General features: G+C 44.9%; 1 protein-coding gene and 1 long non-coding RNA gene across 2 annotated transcripts; both read right to left on the reverse strand.

Annotated features, from left to right (window-relative positions):
* Positions 1–1954: 1954 nt before the first annotated feature.
* On the reverse strand, positions 1955–2872 carry LOC103110909 (metallothionein-2-like). The gene is made up of 3 exons (XM_007520118.3): positions 2718–2872; positions 2361–2426; positions 1955–2183 (listed from the first exon to the last, which is right to left on the reverse strand). The coding sequence occupies exons 1-3, from the start codon at positions 2743–2745 to the stop codon at positions 2092–2094; spliced, it is 186 nt and encodes a 61-aa protein (XP_007520180.1). The 5' UTR covers positions 2746–2872; the 3' UTR covers positions 1955–2091.
* An 11708-nt stretch (positions 2873–14580) lies between these two features.
* On the reverse strand, positions 14581–16355 carry LOC107522349 (uncharacterized). The gene is made up of 3 exons (XR_001601448.2): positions 16187–16355; positions 15869–15934; positions 14581–14832 (listed from the first exon to the last, which is right to left on the reverse strand). It is a non-coding gene; the product is annotated as an uncharacterized LOC107522349 (long non-coding RNA).
* Between the last annotated feature and the right edge of the window lie 2709 nt (positions 16356–19064).

Raw genomic sequence — 19064 nt, forward strand, 5'->3', positions numbered from 1 at the left:
GAGAAAGCTTTGTGAGTGGTGAAGCAGTGTTGCAGGTGTCTCTCTATCTCTCTACCTCCATATATACCCTTTCCTCTCAACTTCTGGCTGTCTCTATCCAGTAAATGAAGATAATTTTAAAAAGTAAAAAAAAAAAAAAAAAGCATCACATGCTACAAACTAGAAAATGGCAACTCAGAGAGATTGAAAAATGCCCAGGTTACAGATTCAGGAAGTTACAGGTTGTCAGCTAGGGCTGCCCAAGGTCAGTACCAAGCACTTGACCTGAGGAGACTTCTGAAATTGCCTGTCATGGGACATCTGTGTGCCAGCCTGGCCCGGACTCCTCTGCCAGGTGCTCAGTCTTCCCTTTAATTGAACATCAAATAGCCATTCCCCCCACACTATCCAGAACAAACTGTTGGCATTAATTGCCAGTCACCCTGGGCCTCACTTCTGCTGAACAATTACCACTGCATCCTCCAAACAGCAAACTCTGCCACCACCTGCCCAGACAGTGTTTCAGTAGGAACTGGGTCTCTCTCCTTGTTGCTGAAATATCTGGGCAACTATTGTATTTACTGTCAAATGTAAAACATTAATCCCCCAATAAAGAAATTTAAAAAAAATCTAGTTAGGTGGGAGTTGGGTGGTATCGCAGTGGATTAAATGCAGGTGGTGTGAAGCGTAAGGACTGGCATCAGGATTCTGGTTTGAGCCACTGTCTCCCCACCTGCAGGGGAGTCGCTTCACAGGTGGTGAAGCAGGTCTGCAGGTGTCTATCTTTCTCTTCCCCTCTCTGTCTTCCCCATCTCTTTCCATTTCTCTCTGTCCTATCCAACAATGATGACATCAATAACAACAACAATAACTACAACAATAAAAATTTTAAAAAGGGCAACAAAAGGGAAAGGAATAAATAAATAAATATTTTTTAAAAATCTAGTTAGGAACTAAAGTTTAACAGGGAAGCTATGAGAATGAGTATTCTGGATTGTGGGCTAAAAAACTTAGACAGTTTTAGAGCAGGGGACTTGCATACCTGAGGCCCCAGAGGTTCCAGATTCAATCCTCAGCAACACCATATGCCAGAACTGAGTAGTGCTCTGGTCTCTCAATAACTAATTAACTATTTAAAATGTAAAAAAGAAATTCTATAGATGTGCAACTTAAAGAATTGACGCTTCATACGTGCTGAAGCAGTCTCTTTCACTATCTCTTCTTTCCCTTTCAACTTCTCTCTGTCTCTATCCAAAATAAATAACATTTATTAAAGAGGGAAAGAGGGCCGGGTGGTGGTGCACCTGGTTGAGTGCACATATTACAGTGCATAAGGAGCCAGACTTAAGCTCCTGGTCACCACTTGCAAAGGGGAAGCTTCATCCGTGGAGAAGCAGTGTTGCAGGTCTGTTTATCTGTCTGTGTATTTCTCTTTCTCCCCTCTCCTTCCCTCCCCTTATCTCTCAACTTCTCTGTTTCTATCCAAAATAAATAAAAAAGAGAATTGAAACATATGTACTTGCACAACAAAGGAAGAGGTGGAGAAAAGGTTAAAAACTTCTCTAAGACTTTGTGAGAACAATGATGGTTATTGTTGGGAAGGTGGAGGCACAGAACACTGGTGGTGGATGTGGTGTGGAACTGCACCCCTGTAACCTTATAATCTCATAAACCACTTTTAATCACTAATAAAAAGTTTTTAAAAGACAATTCCGGATTGAGAAGTTTCTGCACCAAAATTTATCACCAGAACAGAGGGAATCGTTTATGTGTCCTTCACCATGATAACACCTGATTTAATGCTTTTCCATTTTACACAGAGTAACACTCGGAAAGAGCCTGGCCAGCCGCCTTGCAGTTTGACAAGGGCTCACATTTGAGTCCAGAACCCATGTCTCTGCAGCACTACCAGTGCAATTCCCCACCGCAGCTTCTTGCTTATTTCTTAAGCGTTCAAAGTAAAACAGAGCCAGTATAAAGTAAAGAACTTTTATTGTCTTTCACATCATAGAAAAAGGAGCATAGCAAACGTCAAGTTTTTTGTTTTTTTTAAATGAAGGGTTGTACATAGCATTCTGTTTATTTACACCTGGGAGCAGACAGGCTCGGTGGTCACGCACAGCAGCTGCACTTGTCCGATGCCCCTTTGCAGATACATCCCTGGGCACACTTGGCACAGCCCACAGGGCAGCAGGAGCAGCAGCCTGGGGAGGAAGAGGAGGAGGAGAAAAGCATGAGGCTTCAGATGAAGAAGGAAAAGGGATCCTCATCCTCCCCTCCAAGGCCATTGTGCAGAGGCCACCGATTGCCCCATTCAGATTTTCCTGGAGGTCGTGTAGCTGGGCACGGAGACATGGAATAGAACTGAGGATTCTACTTACTCTTTTTGCAGCAGGTGCATTTGCACTCTTTGCATTTGCAGGATCCGGTACAGGTGCAGGGTCCACCTGCAAGGAAAAAAAAGCAGACATGAGGTGTGGGGGGGAATCCCCCTAGGAATACTTAGAGAAGAGCTTGGTTGGAATCCCGGTGGCACTAAGCATGGGGAAGTAATTCTAACTCATCAGGCGGTGAACTAAACTGACCTCCTAAAAAGGCAAGACCTCAGCTTAGCCCAGAGCAGAGAAAGTTACACCAAGACATTTCGGAAAGGAGACAGCATCCCGACACCAAGCGGGGAGTGAAAGAGGGCTTAAGGTCTGCAATCTACTGGGGCGTCCCCGACCAGGTCCTCTTACCCGCGCCGCAGGAGCAGTTGCGGTCCATGGCGAAGTGGAGCGGTGTTGAGAACTCAGAGACTTGGAGCAGGAGGAGGATGCAGTGAGCGTGTTGGAGCGCAGCACGCGGCCCGCTGCTTTTATGGCTGACCCGAGCCGGGACGGGCGCAAAAACCCGGCCCCCTCCGCGTCCGCTCACGCCCCGATGAGTCACCCGCGCCGCGCGCCGAGCGCAGCCTGTGCACTCGAGCCGCCTCGCCCCCCCTTCCCGGCCACACGGGCGCTTGGGGGCCGCGTGCAGAGGCGGACTCTGCTCTCCACCTGGTGGGTCCCTGCGGGGGCCGTGAGCCCAGCACCCGCCTCAGCCGTGGGCCCGGGTGCAACAGTCCCCGCCCCCTGCCCAGGGCTTGAACCGAGAGGTTACAGAGCCCAGTGTAAACGCTCGGGGCGGGGGCGGCATCCTAGTCTGACAAAAAGTCTGTTGGAAGTGAAGGCAGAGGAAAAGAAAGAAAAGAAAGAGAGAGAGAGAGAGAGAGGAAAGGAAGGAAAGGGAAAGAGAGGGAAAGGAAGAAAGAGAAAGAGAGGGAAAGGAAGAAAGAGAAAGGGAGAAAGAAAGAAAGGAGAAAGGAAAGAAGGGAGAAATGGAGGAAGGAAAGGAAAGAAGGATGGAAGAAAAAAAGATATAGGAAAGGAAAGAAATGGAAAGTAGGAAAAGAAAGGTTAAAAACCTCTTTGTAAAAAAAAAAAAAACCTCTTTGTAGCCGATGAAGGGAAACCAGGCCAAGCAGGAAAATTCCACACACATATACACACCTTTTTAAAAGAAAATTACTTATTAATGAATGAGAATATGAGTTTAGGGAGAGTCCTGCACCTGTCCACTGCACCACCTCCTGGAAGGTCCCATGCCCTGCAGAGGAAAGGGGTCACCTTTGCACTCCAGTCCCATTTACCACAGGCATTCCTTTCCCTTCACCTACCAACCTCTAGCCTTATAAGCCACTTAATAAATAAACATCATTTTCTCAAGTTGGAACCAGGTGGTGGCCCACTGGGTTGAGCACACATGTTACAATTCGCAAGGACCTGGGTTCAAGACCCCAACCTCCACCTGCAGGGGAAAAGCTTTGCAAGAGGTGAAGCAGGGTTGAAGATGTCTCTCTGTCTCTCTTCCTCTCTACCACCCTCCTCCTCTCAATTTCTGTCTATCTCTATCAAATAAATAAAGATAAAAAATTTTAAAAAATCATTTTCTCAAGTCATTCTTTCTCTAATCTATTATTATTATTTTAAAACTTTTATATTTAATTTACTTACTTATTGTTATTATTATAATGAGAGAAAGGTACAGAGACCAGAGCATTACTCAGCTCTGTTATACCGTGGATAGTGCTAGAGGTTGAACCCATGGCCTCAGGGACTCAGACATGAAAGTCTTTTTGTATAACCATTATGCTATCTCCCCAGCCCTGTTTTTCTCCTTCTCCTCCTCCTCCTTCTTCCATTCTTCTTATTCTCCTCCTCCTCCTCCTCCTCCTTCTTCTTTTTCTTCCAAGAACTGTTTTACTCATCACACACATATAAAAGAGAGTTTCACAAGGGAGACTAGCCTGAGTACCACTCTGGTCCATACAGTGCTGGAGATTGAACTGAGAACACCAGGCTCAGAGGACATGATCTACCAGTTGAGCTATTTCCCCAGCATTATGATTAGAGAGAACAGAGCACTGCTCAGTGCTAGCATATGGAAGGTTCTGTGGGTGGAACCTGGGCCCTGGACACGCAAACCTGTGCTATTGAGCTGTGTTGAAGGTGGGGAGTGTGCTGAATGACTGGGGAGCAGAGGACCATGTGCCTAGACTTAAAAAGGTCTTTACCAGGCAGTCAAGGAAGACAGAAAAGAGTTTTGTATTCCAGCCTGGGGAAGATGCTGCAGAGTGGAAAGTTGGCATGGTCTGGAACATTTGGAAAGGAAAGCCCCACAAGAACTTTCTTCCCCAGTGGATACTGAGGGGAAGAGCAGAGCTGGCATCCAAATTCCTCTCTGAGGAGGCACATTCAGCTTCCTTGCAGACGCGTGTCTGGCTGGTACAACAGGTCTTAGATCATCATCCTGGGAATGCCCAGTTTGGCTCATAAGAGGAGCCAAAGAAGAGCTTACTGGAAATTTCCTAAAGGGCTGAGGAAATGTAAATTGCTACAGCACAGAGTTGAGTGAGTAGGCGGCCAGAGCACAGGCTGTCCTTGCAGCATTTACTGGAAGGTCCTGTTTGAACATCTTCAGAGTTCAGCTCCTGAACTCTTGTCACTTCCTCTGGGGAGCCTAACCTGACCACCCCCACACACACTTGGCCAGGATGCCCATGGAACTATACAAGTAAACATTCTGTCCTTTTCTTCCCTGGCACTTCCTATTCTCTGGTTTTAGGGCGATGTCTATATGAATGAACTCTGGGATTCTTGGGCTGATTGTTAAGTCCCTTCCCAACCCAACCTGCCATTGAAAACTTCGGGGAGCAGTTATTGCTCCTGAAACATGTCTCCAGATCCCAGGGTAGGGCCAAGTTTTAAGTGTACTGGTATTAAGATAGGTATCTTAATAAATATTTATCAACTGAATGAATGGGGGTAACCTCACCAGTGGTTCTTCCCTTCTCAGTACCCCTCTCCCTTGTATTTGTACAAAGACAAAATGAAAGTAAAACAATTTTTCTCAATCCCCTGGATCCTGAGTGCTCAGTCAAATTAAACTACCAAGCAGGGCAGAGAGAACTGTCAAAAGGTTACTTTTTTTTTTTTTTTTTTTTTTTTTACCAGAGAACTGTTAAGCTCTGGGTTATGGTTGTGCAGGGAATTGAACCTGGGACTTTGGAGCCTCAGACATGAGAGTCTCTTTGCATAATCATTATGTTATCTACCCTTTGCCCTAAAAAGTTACATTTTGATGTCACATGTTTGCTCAGTGACCTTCTGTGTCAGGGTCCTTCTGAACCTCAATTTGCTCCTATGGCAGATGCTCGGATTATACTAGGATTTAGTGTCACTTGAACATTCTCTGGTTTTAGGGCCATGACCTCAAAATGCCCACTGTGTCTGGCGCCTTGACTGAGAGCACAGCTGACCTGCTCTTTGGGGAGGGAGCAGATTTTGCTCTGATCACTATTAATGTATCAGTACAATGCGTGCAACATTCCTGGCTTCTAATAAAGCAAGTTGTGACTATAGCTTGCCTTTGCCCTGAAAGATGTCGAACTTAGCCCTGGGCTTGGGCTGTGCATGTTGGGGTGAAAGTTGCTTCTGCATTTAAACTCTCTCTCTGCAATCATTTTGACTCTACAAGGGAGGGAGCAAAAGTGGAGGCTGTCTTCCCCTTCCCACTCCCAGTACAGGATCATCTCTGTACCCCCGAAAGCCTCCATTTTCTTGGGTCAGAAACAGAGAGGAAAAGTTTCCTTCTTTTTCTTTTTTCAATTTTACATCCCTTCTATGGTCATGGGTGAGGGAAATGAAGCTGAGTAATATTCAATGAAGAAGAACAACCTTTAAAAATCTGTTGTACCATTAACATTACATAATGTTGTGTTCCTTGCCTGCATTAGTAAAGTTACTAAATAACTGCTAAATAATAGGTGAGTTACTAAAGAGTTTTGTCTTCACACAAAGAACTAAAGAATAAACTCTTCACAATGGAAAAGTAGCTTTGACAACATTGTTTGATCTAGAGTTCATCTAGAAGGAGGTAGGTGGTTTTTCACTCTCCTTTTAATCACCAAGGTGAATAATCAGAGGTTCCCCCCCCCCCCTGGGTATTCATTCATCCTTCCCTTGTGCAATGGCTTTACTTTTCCTTTGGAGAATCACCCCTCTCATTCTGCTTCCATATGGTGTAGACAAAGTGGATCCTATCTGTGGGCACCCAGGTCATTCCATAGGAGTTGACTCCAAGTGTATCAGTTGTAAACCAAAGAGAACCTATCTAACTTCTGCCAGGAATGCTGGGAAGGGTGGGAGAATAGCAGATACCCTTTCTATTTAGACTTGAACTTGAAAGGACATGAAAGTGAGTTATTAAAGAGTTGTCTCTGCACAAAGAACTCAAGAATGAAGTCATCACAATGGAAAAGAAGCTTAGATAACATTGTTGGAAGAGCCAGGTATAGTCACGCCTGAAGCCATGATGAGTCAATCACTTTTTCTAATGTTGCAGTGATCCTGGAAAGTCTTCACACCCGCACAGTATAATGGCCATCCCGAGGGCTATGTTCATTCCTGGGCTTCAGCTGTCCAGAGGAGGTCTCGAAACTTTATATCAGGCTCAACCTGACGCTGTTGACTGGCTACGGAAGAAGGGCAAACGCTAGAAGAAGAAGAAGCTGTCCAGAAGATACTTGATCGCCATGAGCCTAGAATTCAAAACACCATCATATGAACTATAGCTGAAGGGAGTTAATAGGCTTGAGCTGGAACAAAACAATTCGACTGTTTGGACAGTGGTGACTCTACAGCCTCGCAACATATTATCCAAGAATTAGCTGCTGAAAACAACAACATTTTATTGCCTTTCTTGGTTTTTTTGGGTCAGGAATTCTATCAGGGCCACTGGGTGGGTTTCTGTTTTCATGTATTCTTGACCCAAGTCACTTGGGGGAATGCAGGAGCCTTGGAGAATCTGTTGATAGATTTTCCCACACTGGTCCCCTCGCAGGGATAGCTGATAGGTTGAGTTCAGCAGGAACTTTTGATTAGTCACCCCATCCATGACCTCCTACCTGGTAGTCTCAGGGTAATTAGGACCTTCTGTCTAACTCAGGTCTCCAAGGTAAGGATATTAAGAGATTGGAGTTGTTAGTCCCTTAAACTTGAGACTTTGCAACTAACACAGGACATTCTCACCATGTTATATAGGTCAACAGTCATAGACACTACCCACACACAAGAAGACTGAACCATGACCTTTTGTCCTGCTGGGAGGAATCAACAAATTTGTAGGCATCTCTGATTTGTTCCAATATTATGGGACATTGAACACCCACTAAGCACCTTGTGCCTTGTGCTAATGACAGTCTGAGTTTATTTCATTCACATATCAGCACAGCTATGTGAAGCAAATGTAGTTCTTTCTTACCTTCACTTATAAACAAGGCACTGAAAAGTCAGGTGACTTCTCAGGATCACAGTAAGTGGCAGTGCTGGGAACTTGGGGATGTCTGACCCTACATGTTTAGGCTATGATGGAAAGAAAGAATTGGGTGTGTTCTCTGTTTCCCAAGGGGAGAACCAGGCTATGGGTGGAGGTTGCAGGGATAAAGATTCTGTTCTGGATAGGAAAGGTTTTTCTAGCCATTATAGCTTGTCACAATTAGAAAGGACCACACTGGGAGATAACTCCCTATTTCCAAGCTATAAAGTCAGTAGGTGGTGTAGTTTGGTGTTATATGAGGGGATAGAGCAAGGCTAAGTCCCTTCTTCCCCGAGAGGTCCTGTGATTCCATGGTTCTCATCACAGGCACTATCTGTCTGATTTTTTATTTTGCCTCCAGTGCTATCGCTGGGGCTCAGTGCCAACACTATGAATCCACTGCTCCCAGAGGCCATTTTCCCCACATCTTCCTATATGTATCTATTTTAATTTGACAGTACAGAGAGAAATTGATAGGAGAGAGGAGATAGAGTCGGGGAGAGAATGATAGACACTTACAGACTTGCTTCACCATTTGTGGGCATCCCCTGCAAGCAGAGATTGGAGGCTGGAACCTGGGTCCTTGCATATGGTGATACGTACACTTAACCAGGTATGCCACTGACCAGCCCCTATCTTTGTGATCTTAATTCTTCCTCCACCTGCTGATCCTCACTTTATTTTGGAGCTGTATTACTACCTATTGCTGCATAACAAGTAGCCCCAAAGTTAATCCCTTAAGATTGGTACACATGTGTTTATTATCTTTCAGTTTCTGTGAGTCAGGGATGTGGACACTGCTTCACTGCTCATGAAGCTTCCCCTCTGTGGATGGGGATTGGGGCTTGAACACTGGTCCTTGAGCACGGTAGCCTGTGCCTCACTGCCTGGCCTCTGTACATGATATCCTTAGATGGTAGATGATCATGGAAAAGCAAAACTCTGGGGGAACTGTTGTACTTACAAAGTCACATCCTATGCCAGGACCTCAGTCCTTTACCTGTGTGACCTCACCTAGTCCTTTCCACAGCCCCATAAGACAAGGACTTCTGTAATCTCTGTAATTTTCAAAGAGAGAAACAGACTTAGCACTTTCTTTGCCAGTAAGAGGCAAAACCAAGCCATCTAGTTCCAGAGTCTATAGCCCATAGGAGCTCTACCATGCAGTGTCTCTAGGCAGCAAGTGCTGTGTGTGTGGCTTCTGTTTAATCTTTGCTTCCCAACTAGGCCATGTTTTGTTTGCTGTGTTTGTTGTGCTCAGTGTCTTAGCCCCGGCTCCTGGCACAGTGCCTGTTGTATGTGGTATTTAATAATGCAGAGGAATGGGTAAAACTGAATCCACTGGGAGGGCGGTCCTTTGAAGGGTGAGAGCTACTGTGGAGAGTCAGCTTTGAAAACCTGACTTCAGAGAGAAGTTAAATGCCCTCTGGGACTCCGTCCTTACCAACCTGGCTTCAATGTCTTCTCTTTCTCTCTCTCTCTCTCCCTCTCCCTTTAGTTCCTTTTTTAGGTATATTTCTTTTTTTCTTTATTTTTTCATTAGTGATTTATAAAATTATAAGATAAAAATAATTCTCACCACCAGACTTCTGTGTCCCTCCCTACACCCCTCCAGTAGAAACCGCAATGGAAAGCAAGAGAGTGACAGAGGGAAAAAGATACCTGCAGCACTGCTCCACAACTTGTGAAGCTTCCCCCCCTGTAGATAGAGTCTGGGAGCTGGAATCCAGATCCTCTCACATGGTAATGTATGTACTCTTCAGGATAAGTCACCAATGGGCCCCCCAAAATACGTCATTTTAATTTTTTACTTCCTTGACTGAAATGAGACTGAATATTATTTCATTTGTTCTTTAGCCTTTAAAGCCTTCTTCCATGAATTCTTTATTTTGAAAAAACGTGGGGCAGTTGCACACCTAGTAGAGTGAGGACTTGGGTTCAAACCCCCTGCTCCCATCTGCAGGGGAGAAGCTTCATGAGCAATAATGCGGTGCTACAGGGATCTCTCTTTTTCTCTTCCTCTCTATATCTACCTTCCTTGTCGATTTCTTTCTATTGCTACCTAAGTAAATGAATAAAAGAATTTAGAAACATTATTAGTAAGCTGGGGGAGACAGCATAATGGTTATGCAATCAGACTCAGAGGTCCCAAGTTCAATCCCCAGGAGCACCATAAGCCAGAGCTGAGCAGTACCCTGGTATTTCAGTGCCTCTCTCTCTCTCTCATATTAAAATAAAATAAATAAAAATTTATTAATGATTTAGTAATGGTTTACAAGATTATAAAATTAGAATCATATAGTTATGCACCACACCTCCCACTAAAGTTCTGGGCTCCACCTCCCACATATACACACTGAGAGTTGCCATAGATAGTTCTCACTAAGTCTTAGAGAGAGTTTGCTGTTTGACTACTTTGTTTTTGCAAGTTTCCATTAATTATTTATTCACAGGTTTTGTATAAAATGTAATCATCTGTTTCCTATCACCTTGCAGGAGCTCTTTAGATGTGACAGATTTTGATCTTCTGTCATACACACACTATCATAGTCAGTTCAGGCTTCCATAGTAAAATATCATAGACTGATGTAAAAGACAGACATGTGTTTATTGTCTCACAGTTCAGAAGTCCATAAATCCCAAATCAAGGCCATGGCAGGGTCAGATTTGGGTGAGATCTTCCTTCTTGGTTTGTAGGCAGTTATCATCACATTGTGTACACACATAATCTCTTCCTTGCAAATGTGTTGGAATGTCTATGTGTGGGTGGGGGTGATAGAAAGAGAGAGAGAGATCTGGTATCTCTTCCTGTAAGTACACACATTCTAATCCTATCATCTTTATGCTTTCATTTAATCTTAATTACTTCTTTATATTAATAATTTGTTCCACTTATTTATTACTTCGTATTCAAATTTGCAATGTTGTGTGTAGGGCTCAACATGGGAATTTGAGCAAGAGACTTAACTCAGTTCATATCATACACAGATGGTAACAACTTTCTATTGTTATTTCACTTCTTTTAATTGTGGTAAAGTGCACATATCACCTCATCTTGAATGGAACTTAAAAGAATCAGGTTAAGTGAGATAAGTCAGAAAGAAAAAGATGGATATGAGATGATCTCACTCATAGACAGAAGTTGAAAAATAAGAATAGAAGGGAAAGCACAAAGCAGAACTTGGACTGGAGTTGGTATATTGCACCAAAGTAGAAGACTCTGGAGTGGAGGGGAAGGGTTTAGGTCCTGGAACATGATGGCAGAGGACTTAGTGGGGGTTGAATTCTTATGTGGAAAACTGAGTATTGTTACACGTGTACAAACTAATGTATTTTACTGTTGACTGTAAACCATTAATTCCCCAATAAAGAAATTAAAAAATATATGTACATTAGTAAAAAAAAAAAAAAAATAGGGGTATAATCTCACACCACTCACACCACCAAAGTTCTTTGTTTCCTCCCCATCCCAATGGTAGCCATCATAGTTCTCCCAAGTTCATAGTTATGGATTGGCTCTATCTATTTAACTTTGTGTGTTTCAGTTCTCTATATTCCATTTATGAGTAAAATCAACCCACAATTGTACTTCCTTTTTCTTCTAGATAAATGAAAGAGTGCCTGACTTCCCTAAGTGTTCTCTGAAATCTTTTCCCTCTCAGTGATCATAGCACCAACTTTCAGATAGAGAAAAGCAAAGATGGAGAAAAAAAAGACAAGGGTAGATACCACAACACTTCCTCCTAGTAGGGCTAGGGCTGGAGACTGGTAAGTGCACATGGCCAACCAGACATCTTCCAAGTGAGCTATCTTGATGGTCAGAGAAAACTCAAGTTTAAAGGTTTACATTTTAGTCAGGCATCCTGGGCTCAGTTCAAATGTTGGGTCTACTAAACTCTAAGTGTGTAATCTTATGAATATTCCCTTTAGCACTATTGTCAAGTCCCTCAAATAGGGATATAGTAAATAGTAAGGAAATAGTAAGTAGACTATTCTTCCAGAATTATAAGCATTAAGTAAGATAATGTATTTCAGGGGATTTAACAGAAGGCAGTCTACACTTTGCTTTCCTTTTTTCTTTTTTCTCTTTTTTTTTTAAGCGCTTTTCAATACTTTTGTTATTGGATAGAGGCAGAGAGAAATAGAGAGGGGAAATGGAGATAAAGAGAGAGAGAGAGAGAGACACGAGAGAGACATCTGCAGCTCTGCTTCACCACTCGTGAAGCTTTCCTCCAGGCGGGGACCAGGGGCTTGAACCTAGATCTTTGTGCACTGTAATGTGAATGCTTAGCCAGGTGTGCCACCCCCTGACCCCCCCTATACTTTGTTTTTCATGCTGAGGATCAAACCCAGAAACTTATATATGTGAATCATGTGCTCTACCACTGAGCCCCAGTCCAAGCATCTCAAGTTTATCAACCTTTTTTTCATAGGTATCTAAGTTAAAAGACTTATTTCCCCCCATGAAGAAATAACTATTCCGGGGGGGGGGGAAGATAGCATAGTGGTTATGCAAACAGATACTCATTCCTGAGACTCGAGGTCCCAGGTTCAATCCCCTGCACCACCATAAGCCAGAGCTGAGTAGTGCTCTGGTATAAAAAGAAATAACTATTTTTTTGAAACTCTTATAACTTTGATCTTGCTCCTAGGTATTTTTTTTCCCATGATTATTGCTGGGATTCAGTGCCAGCACAATGAATCCACTGCTCCTAGCAGCCATTTTTTTCTTTTTTTTTCTTCTTTTTTACTGGGCAGGGCGGAGACAAATTGAGAGAGGAGGGGGAGATAGAGAGGAAGAGATACCTGCAGACTTGCTTCACCATTCATGAAGTGTCCCTCCCCCCCGCAGGTGGGGACCTGGGACTTGAACCCGGATCCTTGCATGGGTCTTTGAGCGATGGGTGCTTAACTAGGTGCGCCACCACAAACCCTTTGCTCCTAGGTGCTTAAGTCTGTAAAAACTTTATTTTAATAATGATTGAAAACTTTTTAATGAAATGCAATGGGATAAGCCAACTGCTCTAAAATTTTCACTGACCAGTGTGCTTCTTTTTGAATATTTATTTGATAGAGACAGAGAGAAATTGAGAAAGAAGGAAGAGATAGAGGAAAGAGAAAGAGATCTGCAGCACTGCTTCACTACTTATGAAGTTTCCCCTGTACAGGTGGGAACTAGGGACTTGAAGCCAGGTTCTTGCACATGGTAAGGTGTGTGCACAACCAAATGTGCCACCAGCCAGCCCCAACTAGTATGTTTTTTCATCACTGATAGAGTCATCTCTTATTTCCAGATACAAAGAAGTCTAACTGTGAATTCTCCTCTATGTCCAGTTGTTCTTTTCCTTAGCTCTGGGTAATCACTTCCCAGGGTTGCAGAACACTAGTACTAGCATAAGAGCAAACCCTTTGACTTGTTCCTTCCTTTTCAAAACTGACTTGGGGGAGTCAAGTGGTATAGCGCAGTGGTTAAGCACATGTGGCACGAAGCTCAAGGACCGGCATCAGGATCCTGGTTCAAACCTCCCGTCTCCCCACCTACAGGGGAGTCACTTCATTGGGGGTGACACAGGTCTGCAGGTGTGTCTATATTACTCTCCCCCTCTCTGTCTTCCCCTCCTCTCTCCATTTCTCTCTGTCCTATCTAACAACGATGACAGTAATAACAACAACAACTATGACAACAGTAAAAAACAACAAGGGCACTCAGTAGGATTTGGGTTCAAGGTCCCTGGTCCCCACCTGCATGAGGGAAGTTTCACAAGCAGTGAAGCAGTGCTATAAGTGTCTTTCTCTTTCTCTCTCAATTTTCCTGTCTCTACTACAAAAACAAACAAACAAATGATAAAGAAACATAATAGACTACTGGAGAGCTGGAGTTGTAGTGTAAGCACCAAGCCCCAGAAATAACAGGTGGCAAAAAAGAAACTAGCTAACTAACAAGTTTGGCTTTTCTTGTATACTCAGCTTATTAGGTTTAAAATAATAATAATAATAATGGTGGGTTTTTGAACGGACTGCCCTGAGAAACTAAGGTGGAAGAAAGGAAGGTATACAACACATTTTTCTCACTTGGAAAATACTTGCTTCCTCAAACTCTGTTTCTCACTCCCAGTTAACCTAGTTTCAGCTGAGTGTTCTCTTTCACCAAGGACCAGACCATAACCTCTGTGAATAAAAGCTCTTATTACTTTACTTCCTCCTAAAGAAAGGAGGAGTTGGAGACAAACTGCCAAAAGGCAAGATTTAAAAAAGAGCTGAACAATTTGTTTCATGGAGCCAGGTTATTCTGCGTGGCAACCTTAGAAACCCAGTTGACAGTGTGCCAAGACCCCGGGGCCTTCTCTAGTGACTCTCAAAAACAGGAAGCTTTGCAAGAGTAACTAGAAAAACCCAGAAATCCCAAGTCTTTGGGACTGGGATCTAGTTTTTTCAATTCCTCCAGCCCCACTATACAGGTGAAAAAGTGAGGTTGACAAGTGGGAGATAATCAAAGTGGGATATAGGTCTCTCCTCTTTCCTGGGAGTTGAACTTGACACAGTAGGAGGCTCAGGTGCCATCTAAATGTGGGAGGAGGTATTGCACTCCAGCCCCAGCTAGAACAATGGCCTAGTCTTGGGATTTCACTTGTCAACTAGTAGCTCCCTCTGATCAACCTCCCTGCTACCCCCTATGACTATCCCCCTAAAGAAAAAGACCAGCCATTTGTTACTGTCATTCATAAGGTTTATTGTTCCTGGCCAGCGGCCAACAGGGAAGGGGACACACGGGCATCCCTCATGGTGGGGAGAGTTCACACTGGACAGCCCAACAATATTTACGCGTTTCCCAAAGAGGAGCACATCTTCACTGGCAGCAGCTGCACTTCTCGGCCTCCGTCTTGGCTCCCTCCCCATCCTTGCACCTACAATCCTTGGCACATTTCTCACATTCAGCTGGGCAGCAGGAACAGCAGCCTACAGACAAAATGGGGGAGGTGGGCTGGGGTGATGGCCTGGTCCCATAAAAAAAAAAAGCCTAGGGTCTGGGGGTCTGCTAGGTAGCTAGGAAATGATCTGGATTCAGCCAGATTACTTGCACCCTTCCAAACCCCATACTTGGTGTAATTCAGCATCTATGAAGTCTCAGTTGTGTGCTAGACTACTGGGGAGAGGGATACCCAGTTACTAATTCACAACCCCTTCAGAGAATGCCAGTGATGCTGGGGTTAGTCTGGGGCAGTGATAGGCCTTAATGAGACAACATCCGAGGGTCAGTAGACTTAGGAAAACCCTTAATGGATAAACTTGAGGAGCCAATTCCTCAACATATCCTCGTGGGAAGAAGGGAGCCTTCTCCCACCTCCTATTCTCCATGAAGATTACACTGCTTTCAGGGAGGTCAAACGGAGGGGACCTACAAATGCCTCAAAGAGGGGAGGGAATCCCAGCTCCAAAGGTGAACCCCAATGTCCCCAGGGGTTATAGGTTCTGAGGGGAGGGACTGTACTAGAGAAGCAGCTCCCCACCTCAACTGCCCAGTGAAACTTCTTTTTTTTTTTTTTAGTTTTTATTTATAAAAAGGAAATATTGACTAAACCATAGGATAAGAGGGGTACAACTCCACACAATTTCCACCACCAGAACTCTGTATCCCATCCCCCCCCCCCCCCATAACCCTCCCATTCCCTAAACCTCTGGAAGCATGGACCCAAGGTCATTGTGGGATGCAGAAGGTTGAAGGTCTGGCTTCTGCAATTGCTTCCCCGCTGAACATCCAATGGAACTTCTGAGAGTTTATAAAAGCCTGTCGTTCTAGGCCTCCTGGATCAATCAATCATGGAATTGTTGGGGCGGGGTGATGTGGCTGAGACTATCTAAGGCCTCTCCATTTCCCCCTCTGTTCCAGTAAGAGTTAGAAACAAGGGTGACCTAGGAGTCTCTCCATATTGGGGAAGCAGCCCCAGGGGCTGAGCAGGGAGCAGAGGGGACAGGGACAGAGACAGACACTTACTCTTCTTGCAGGAGGTACATTTGCATCCCTCACATTTGCAGGAGTCAGTGCAGGTGCAGGAGCCACCTAGAGCGGGAGATGCCACAGGAAGGGTTAACAGGAATGGGGGTGGGGTGGGGACTTAGGGAAAATGCCGAATCGCAACGCCTATGGGATATAACAATACTCGCGTTTCACCAGGTTAAAGAGGGAAAAATAAACGACCCTTCTCTCCATCCCCCCCCCTCCCCCCCCATGCCTTTGAACGGAGACCTAGGGCTTCGGAGACCTTTGCAAATTCAGGGGCTCTCTCTGGAGCAGAGTAGAGGCGGGGCTCACCGGAAGGGCAGGGACAGGTCTCAGGGTCCATAGTGAGAGCAGTTACTGCTGGAGACAGGAGGCGATGAACCGGCTTCTCGCTGCTAGCGGGCGCTCTGGTGGCAGCAGGTGGCGAGGTTTTTATAGTCCCTGGCGGGGGCGCGCAGACAAACCCGCTCTGCGCACTGCGCCCCCTCGCTCCAGCTGGGCTTATAGGCCCTGGCGGAGGCGCGCATTGCGGCAGCGGTCCGCTCTGCTCTCCCTCAATCTGCACAGTCAGGGGCGCTCCCCCACCTCTATCCCCACCCCTACCCATACCCCAACTCCCAGCACCCACCCCCACCCTTGCACAGCAAGGGACGCTCCAAGAGCTCCAAACGCTCACCTGGTAATAGACTGGGGGGGCGGGGCGGGGGGGGGACGGTTGGCTAGTGTGAATTTGCAACTGCCTCCCACAGAATGTTAGTGTTCCCTGCAATGGAATATAATGGGACAGAAAGGGCAACTGCCTGTTTCCAGACCTTCTCTTCCTTGCCTTTTTCAAAAAAATTATTTATTTCCTTTTGTTGGCCTTGTTTTATTGTTGTAGTTATTATTGTTGGACAGGACAGAGAGAAATGGAGAGAGGAGGAGAAGGCAGAAAGGGGGAGAGAAAGATAGACACATACAGATCTGCTTCACTGCTTGTGAAGTGACTCCCCTGCAGGTGAGGAGCTGGGGGCTTGTGCTTTGTGCTATGTGCGCTTAACCTGGGGCGCTACCGCCTGCTCCGGCTTCCTTACCTTTAAACATATCTCTCAGCCACCCCCCCCATCCCCAACCGCCCACTCCCCACTTAATTTGGGGTTTTTGGCCCTCCAGATTCATCCAGCTGGGTGCTGAAGTATCCTGCTCCCTGGAACTGGGTCCCTCACCTGTCAGATGAGAAAGAGACTCACTGGCTTTGGGAGAGGCCTGACTCACAGAAGCCTACAGAAGTGGGGAGTGATTAGTGGGAGTGGTGGGGGAAGGGGTGTTTACAGCCTTGGAGGACAGCAACTCTCTGACTCTCCTTTCCTTTATTCTTTTGATGAAACCCCTTCCTGTTGCCCCCCCCCCCCAACCATGTCAAACCCTGGACCTTGTGCTTGTTAGTTTATCTGAAAATAGTTATCGAAGGCGTGATTAACATAAGGATGTTGAGATAAATCGTCCCTGATTGTTCACATGGATCTTAAATCCAATGACAAGAATTTTATATGAGACACAAAGAATAAACTGTTGAAGGGGAGGCAATAGAACCATGAGGATGTGACATTGGAGACAGAAACTGGAGTAGCAGGGATGGCCTGGGGCCGCAGGACAGCTCACATCTTTCCTATAGGCCTCACTATCTTCTCTCAGCAATGAAGACAATTACTCCTCAGGACACAGGAACAAAGGAAAAAGCATTAGATAACTGGCAAGGCTACTGAAGTAAAGGGAGAAACTGCAAATAAAAAGTTGGAAATGGTGGAGGGCATATAGTCATCACCAAGTCAAGACCTCCCTTGCCTTTCCTGCTTGTGATGCAAGCACTTTTCACTTTTCAGGGATGTATATCACTTAGAGAAAGAGAAGGAAGGGCAGAAAGAAGCTAGGAGGAGAGGAAGGAAGGAGCAGGCCTAGGATCCTTCTAGTAAAATGGTTGGAAGTTGGAGGTTGGAGGGACTGGTATCCTACATGTGGTTGGAACCGCTGGAGCCTCCCCAAGAATAGAAATCCCTCTACTCCAGAGAGTTTCTATCACTTCAAGTTCTGCTTCTTTCAGATACACCCTGGGGACCTACACTGCACCCTCTTTGGAGGGGGTTCCCAGGCTGTGAAGCTGGTTGTGGTGAGTCTCCTCCTTTTTTTCTTTCTTTAATGTAATTCTTTAAAATTTTTTTAAATTTATTTGTTATTGGATAGTGACAAATAAAATGAGAGAGAAGGGGAGCTAGAGGAAGAGAGACAGAGAGACACTTGCAGACCTGCTTCACTGCCTGTGAAGTGACTCCCCTGAAGGTGGGGAGCCTGGGGCTTGAACCAGGATCCTAACCCTGGTTCAAGGATCCTAACTGGTCTTTGTGCTTTGCACCACGTGCGCTTAACCCACTGAGCTATGGGGAAGACAAATACTCACAAGAGACACTGATGCCCTGTGTGTGGAGTTGAGCTTGTGTTTCCAATCAGGATAAGCACTTTCAAATGTAGATCAGATGAACCAGGAAGGTGACTCATGCCCCAGTTCCATCCCAAGTACCACAGAAATGGTAGGCTACTATCAAGCACACTAAAAAAAAGTCAAATAAGTTTTGATTTTTTTTTTTATTGTTTGCAATGTTGAAACCTAGCAAATGTGCCACTCCTGGGCCAATATTTATTTTCAAGAATGAAACTCTTATTGCATAACCTTTATGTTATATCTCTCTGGCCCCTTACAGTATATTTTATTTTAAAAAATTTATTAGTGACCTCTTGCCAGTCTTTAGAAGAAGCACCATATATAATTGGCCAACACATACACTGGAAAAAATATATATGGATAATTGTTGTCCCTATGACAACCTTGATTAGAATAATCAAACAAGGGAGTCGGGTGGTAGCGCAGCAGGTTAAGTGCATGAGGTGCAAAGCGCAAGAACCTGCGTGAGCATCCGGGTTCGAGCTCCCGGCTCCCCACCTGCAGGGGAGTCGCTTCACAGGTGGTGAAGCAGTTCTGCAGGTGTCTTTCTCTCCCCCTCTCTGTCTTCCCCTCTTCTCTGCATTTCTCTCTGTCCTATCCAACAACGACGATATCAATAACAACAACAATAAAAACAACAAGGGCAACAAAAAGGGAATAAATAAATATTTAAGAATAATCAAACAAGTAAAGGCAAAAAGGGCTCAAGATTAT

This window comes from Erinaceus europaeus, chromosome 2, assembly GCF_950295315.1.
Source record: "Erinaceus europaeus chromosome 2, mEriEur2.1, whole genome shotgun sequence".
Lineage (NCBI taxonomy): Eukaryota > Metazoa > Chordata > Mammalia > Eulipotyphla > Erinaceidae > Erinaceus > Erinaceus europaeus.

Coding starts and splice junctions, on each gene's coding strand:
- LOC103110909 (XM_007520118.3), bottom strand. CDS start 2,745: ATGGACCGCAACTGCTCCTGCGGCGCGG. Junction 2,427..2,717: donor CAACTGCTCCTGCGGCGCGG/GTAAGAGGACCT, acceptor TTTTCCTTGCAG/GTGGACCCTGCACCTGTACC. Junction 2,184..2,360: donor ATGCACCTGCTGCAAAAAGA/GTAAGTAGAATC, acceptor CTTCCTCCCCAG/GCTGCTGCTCCTGCTGCCCT.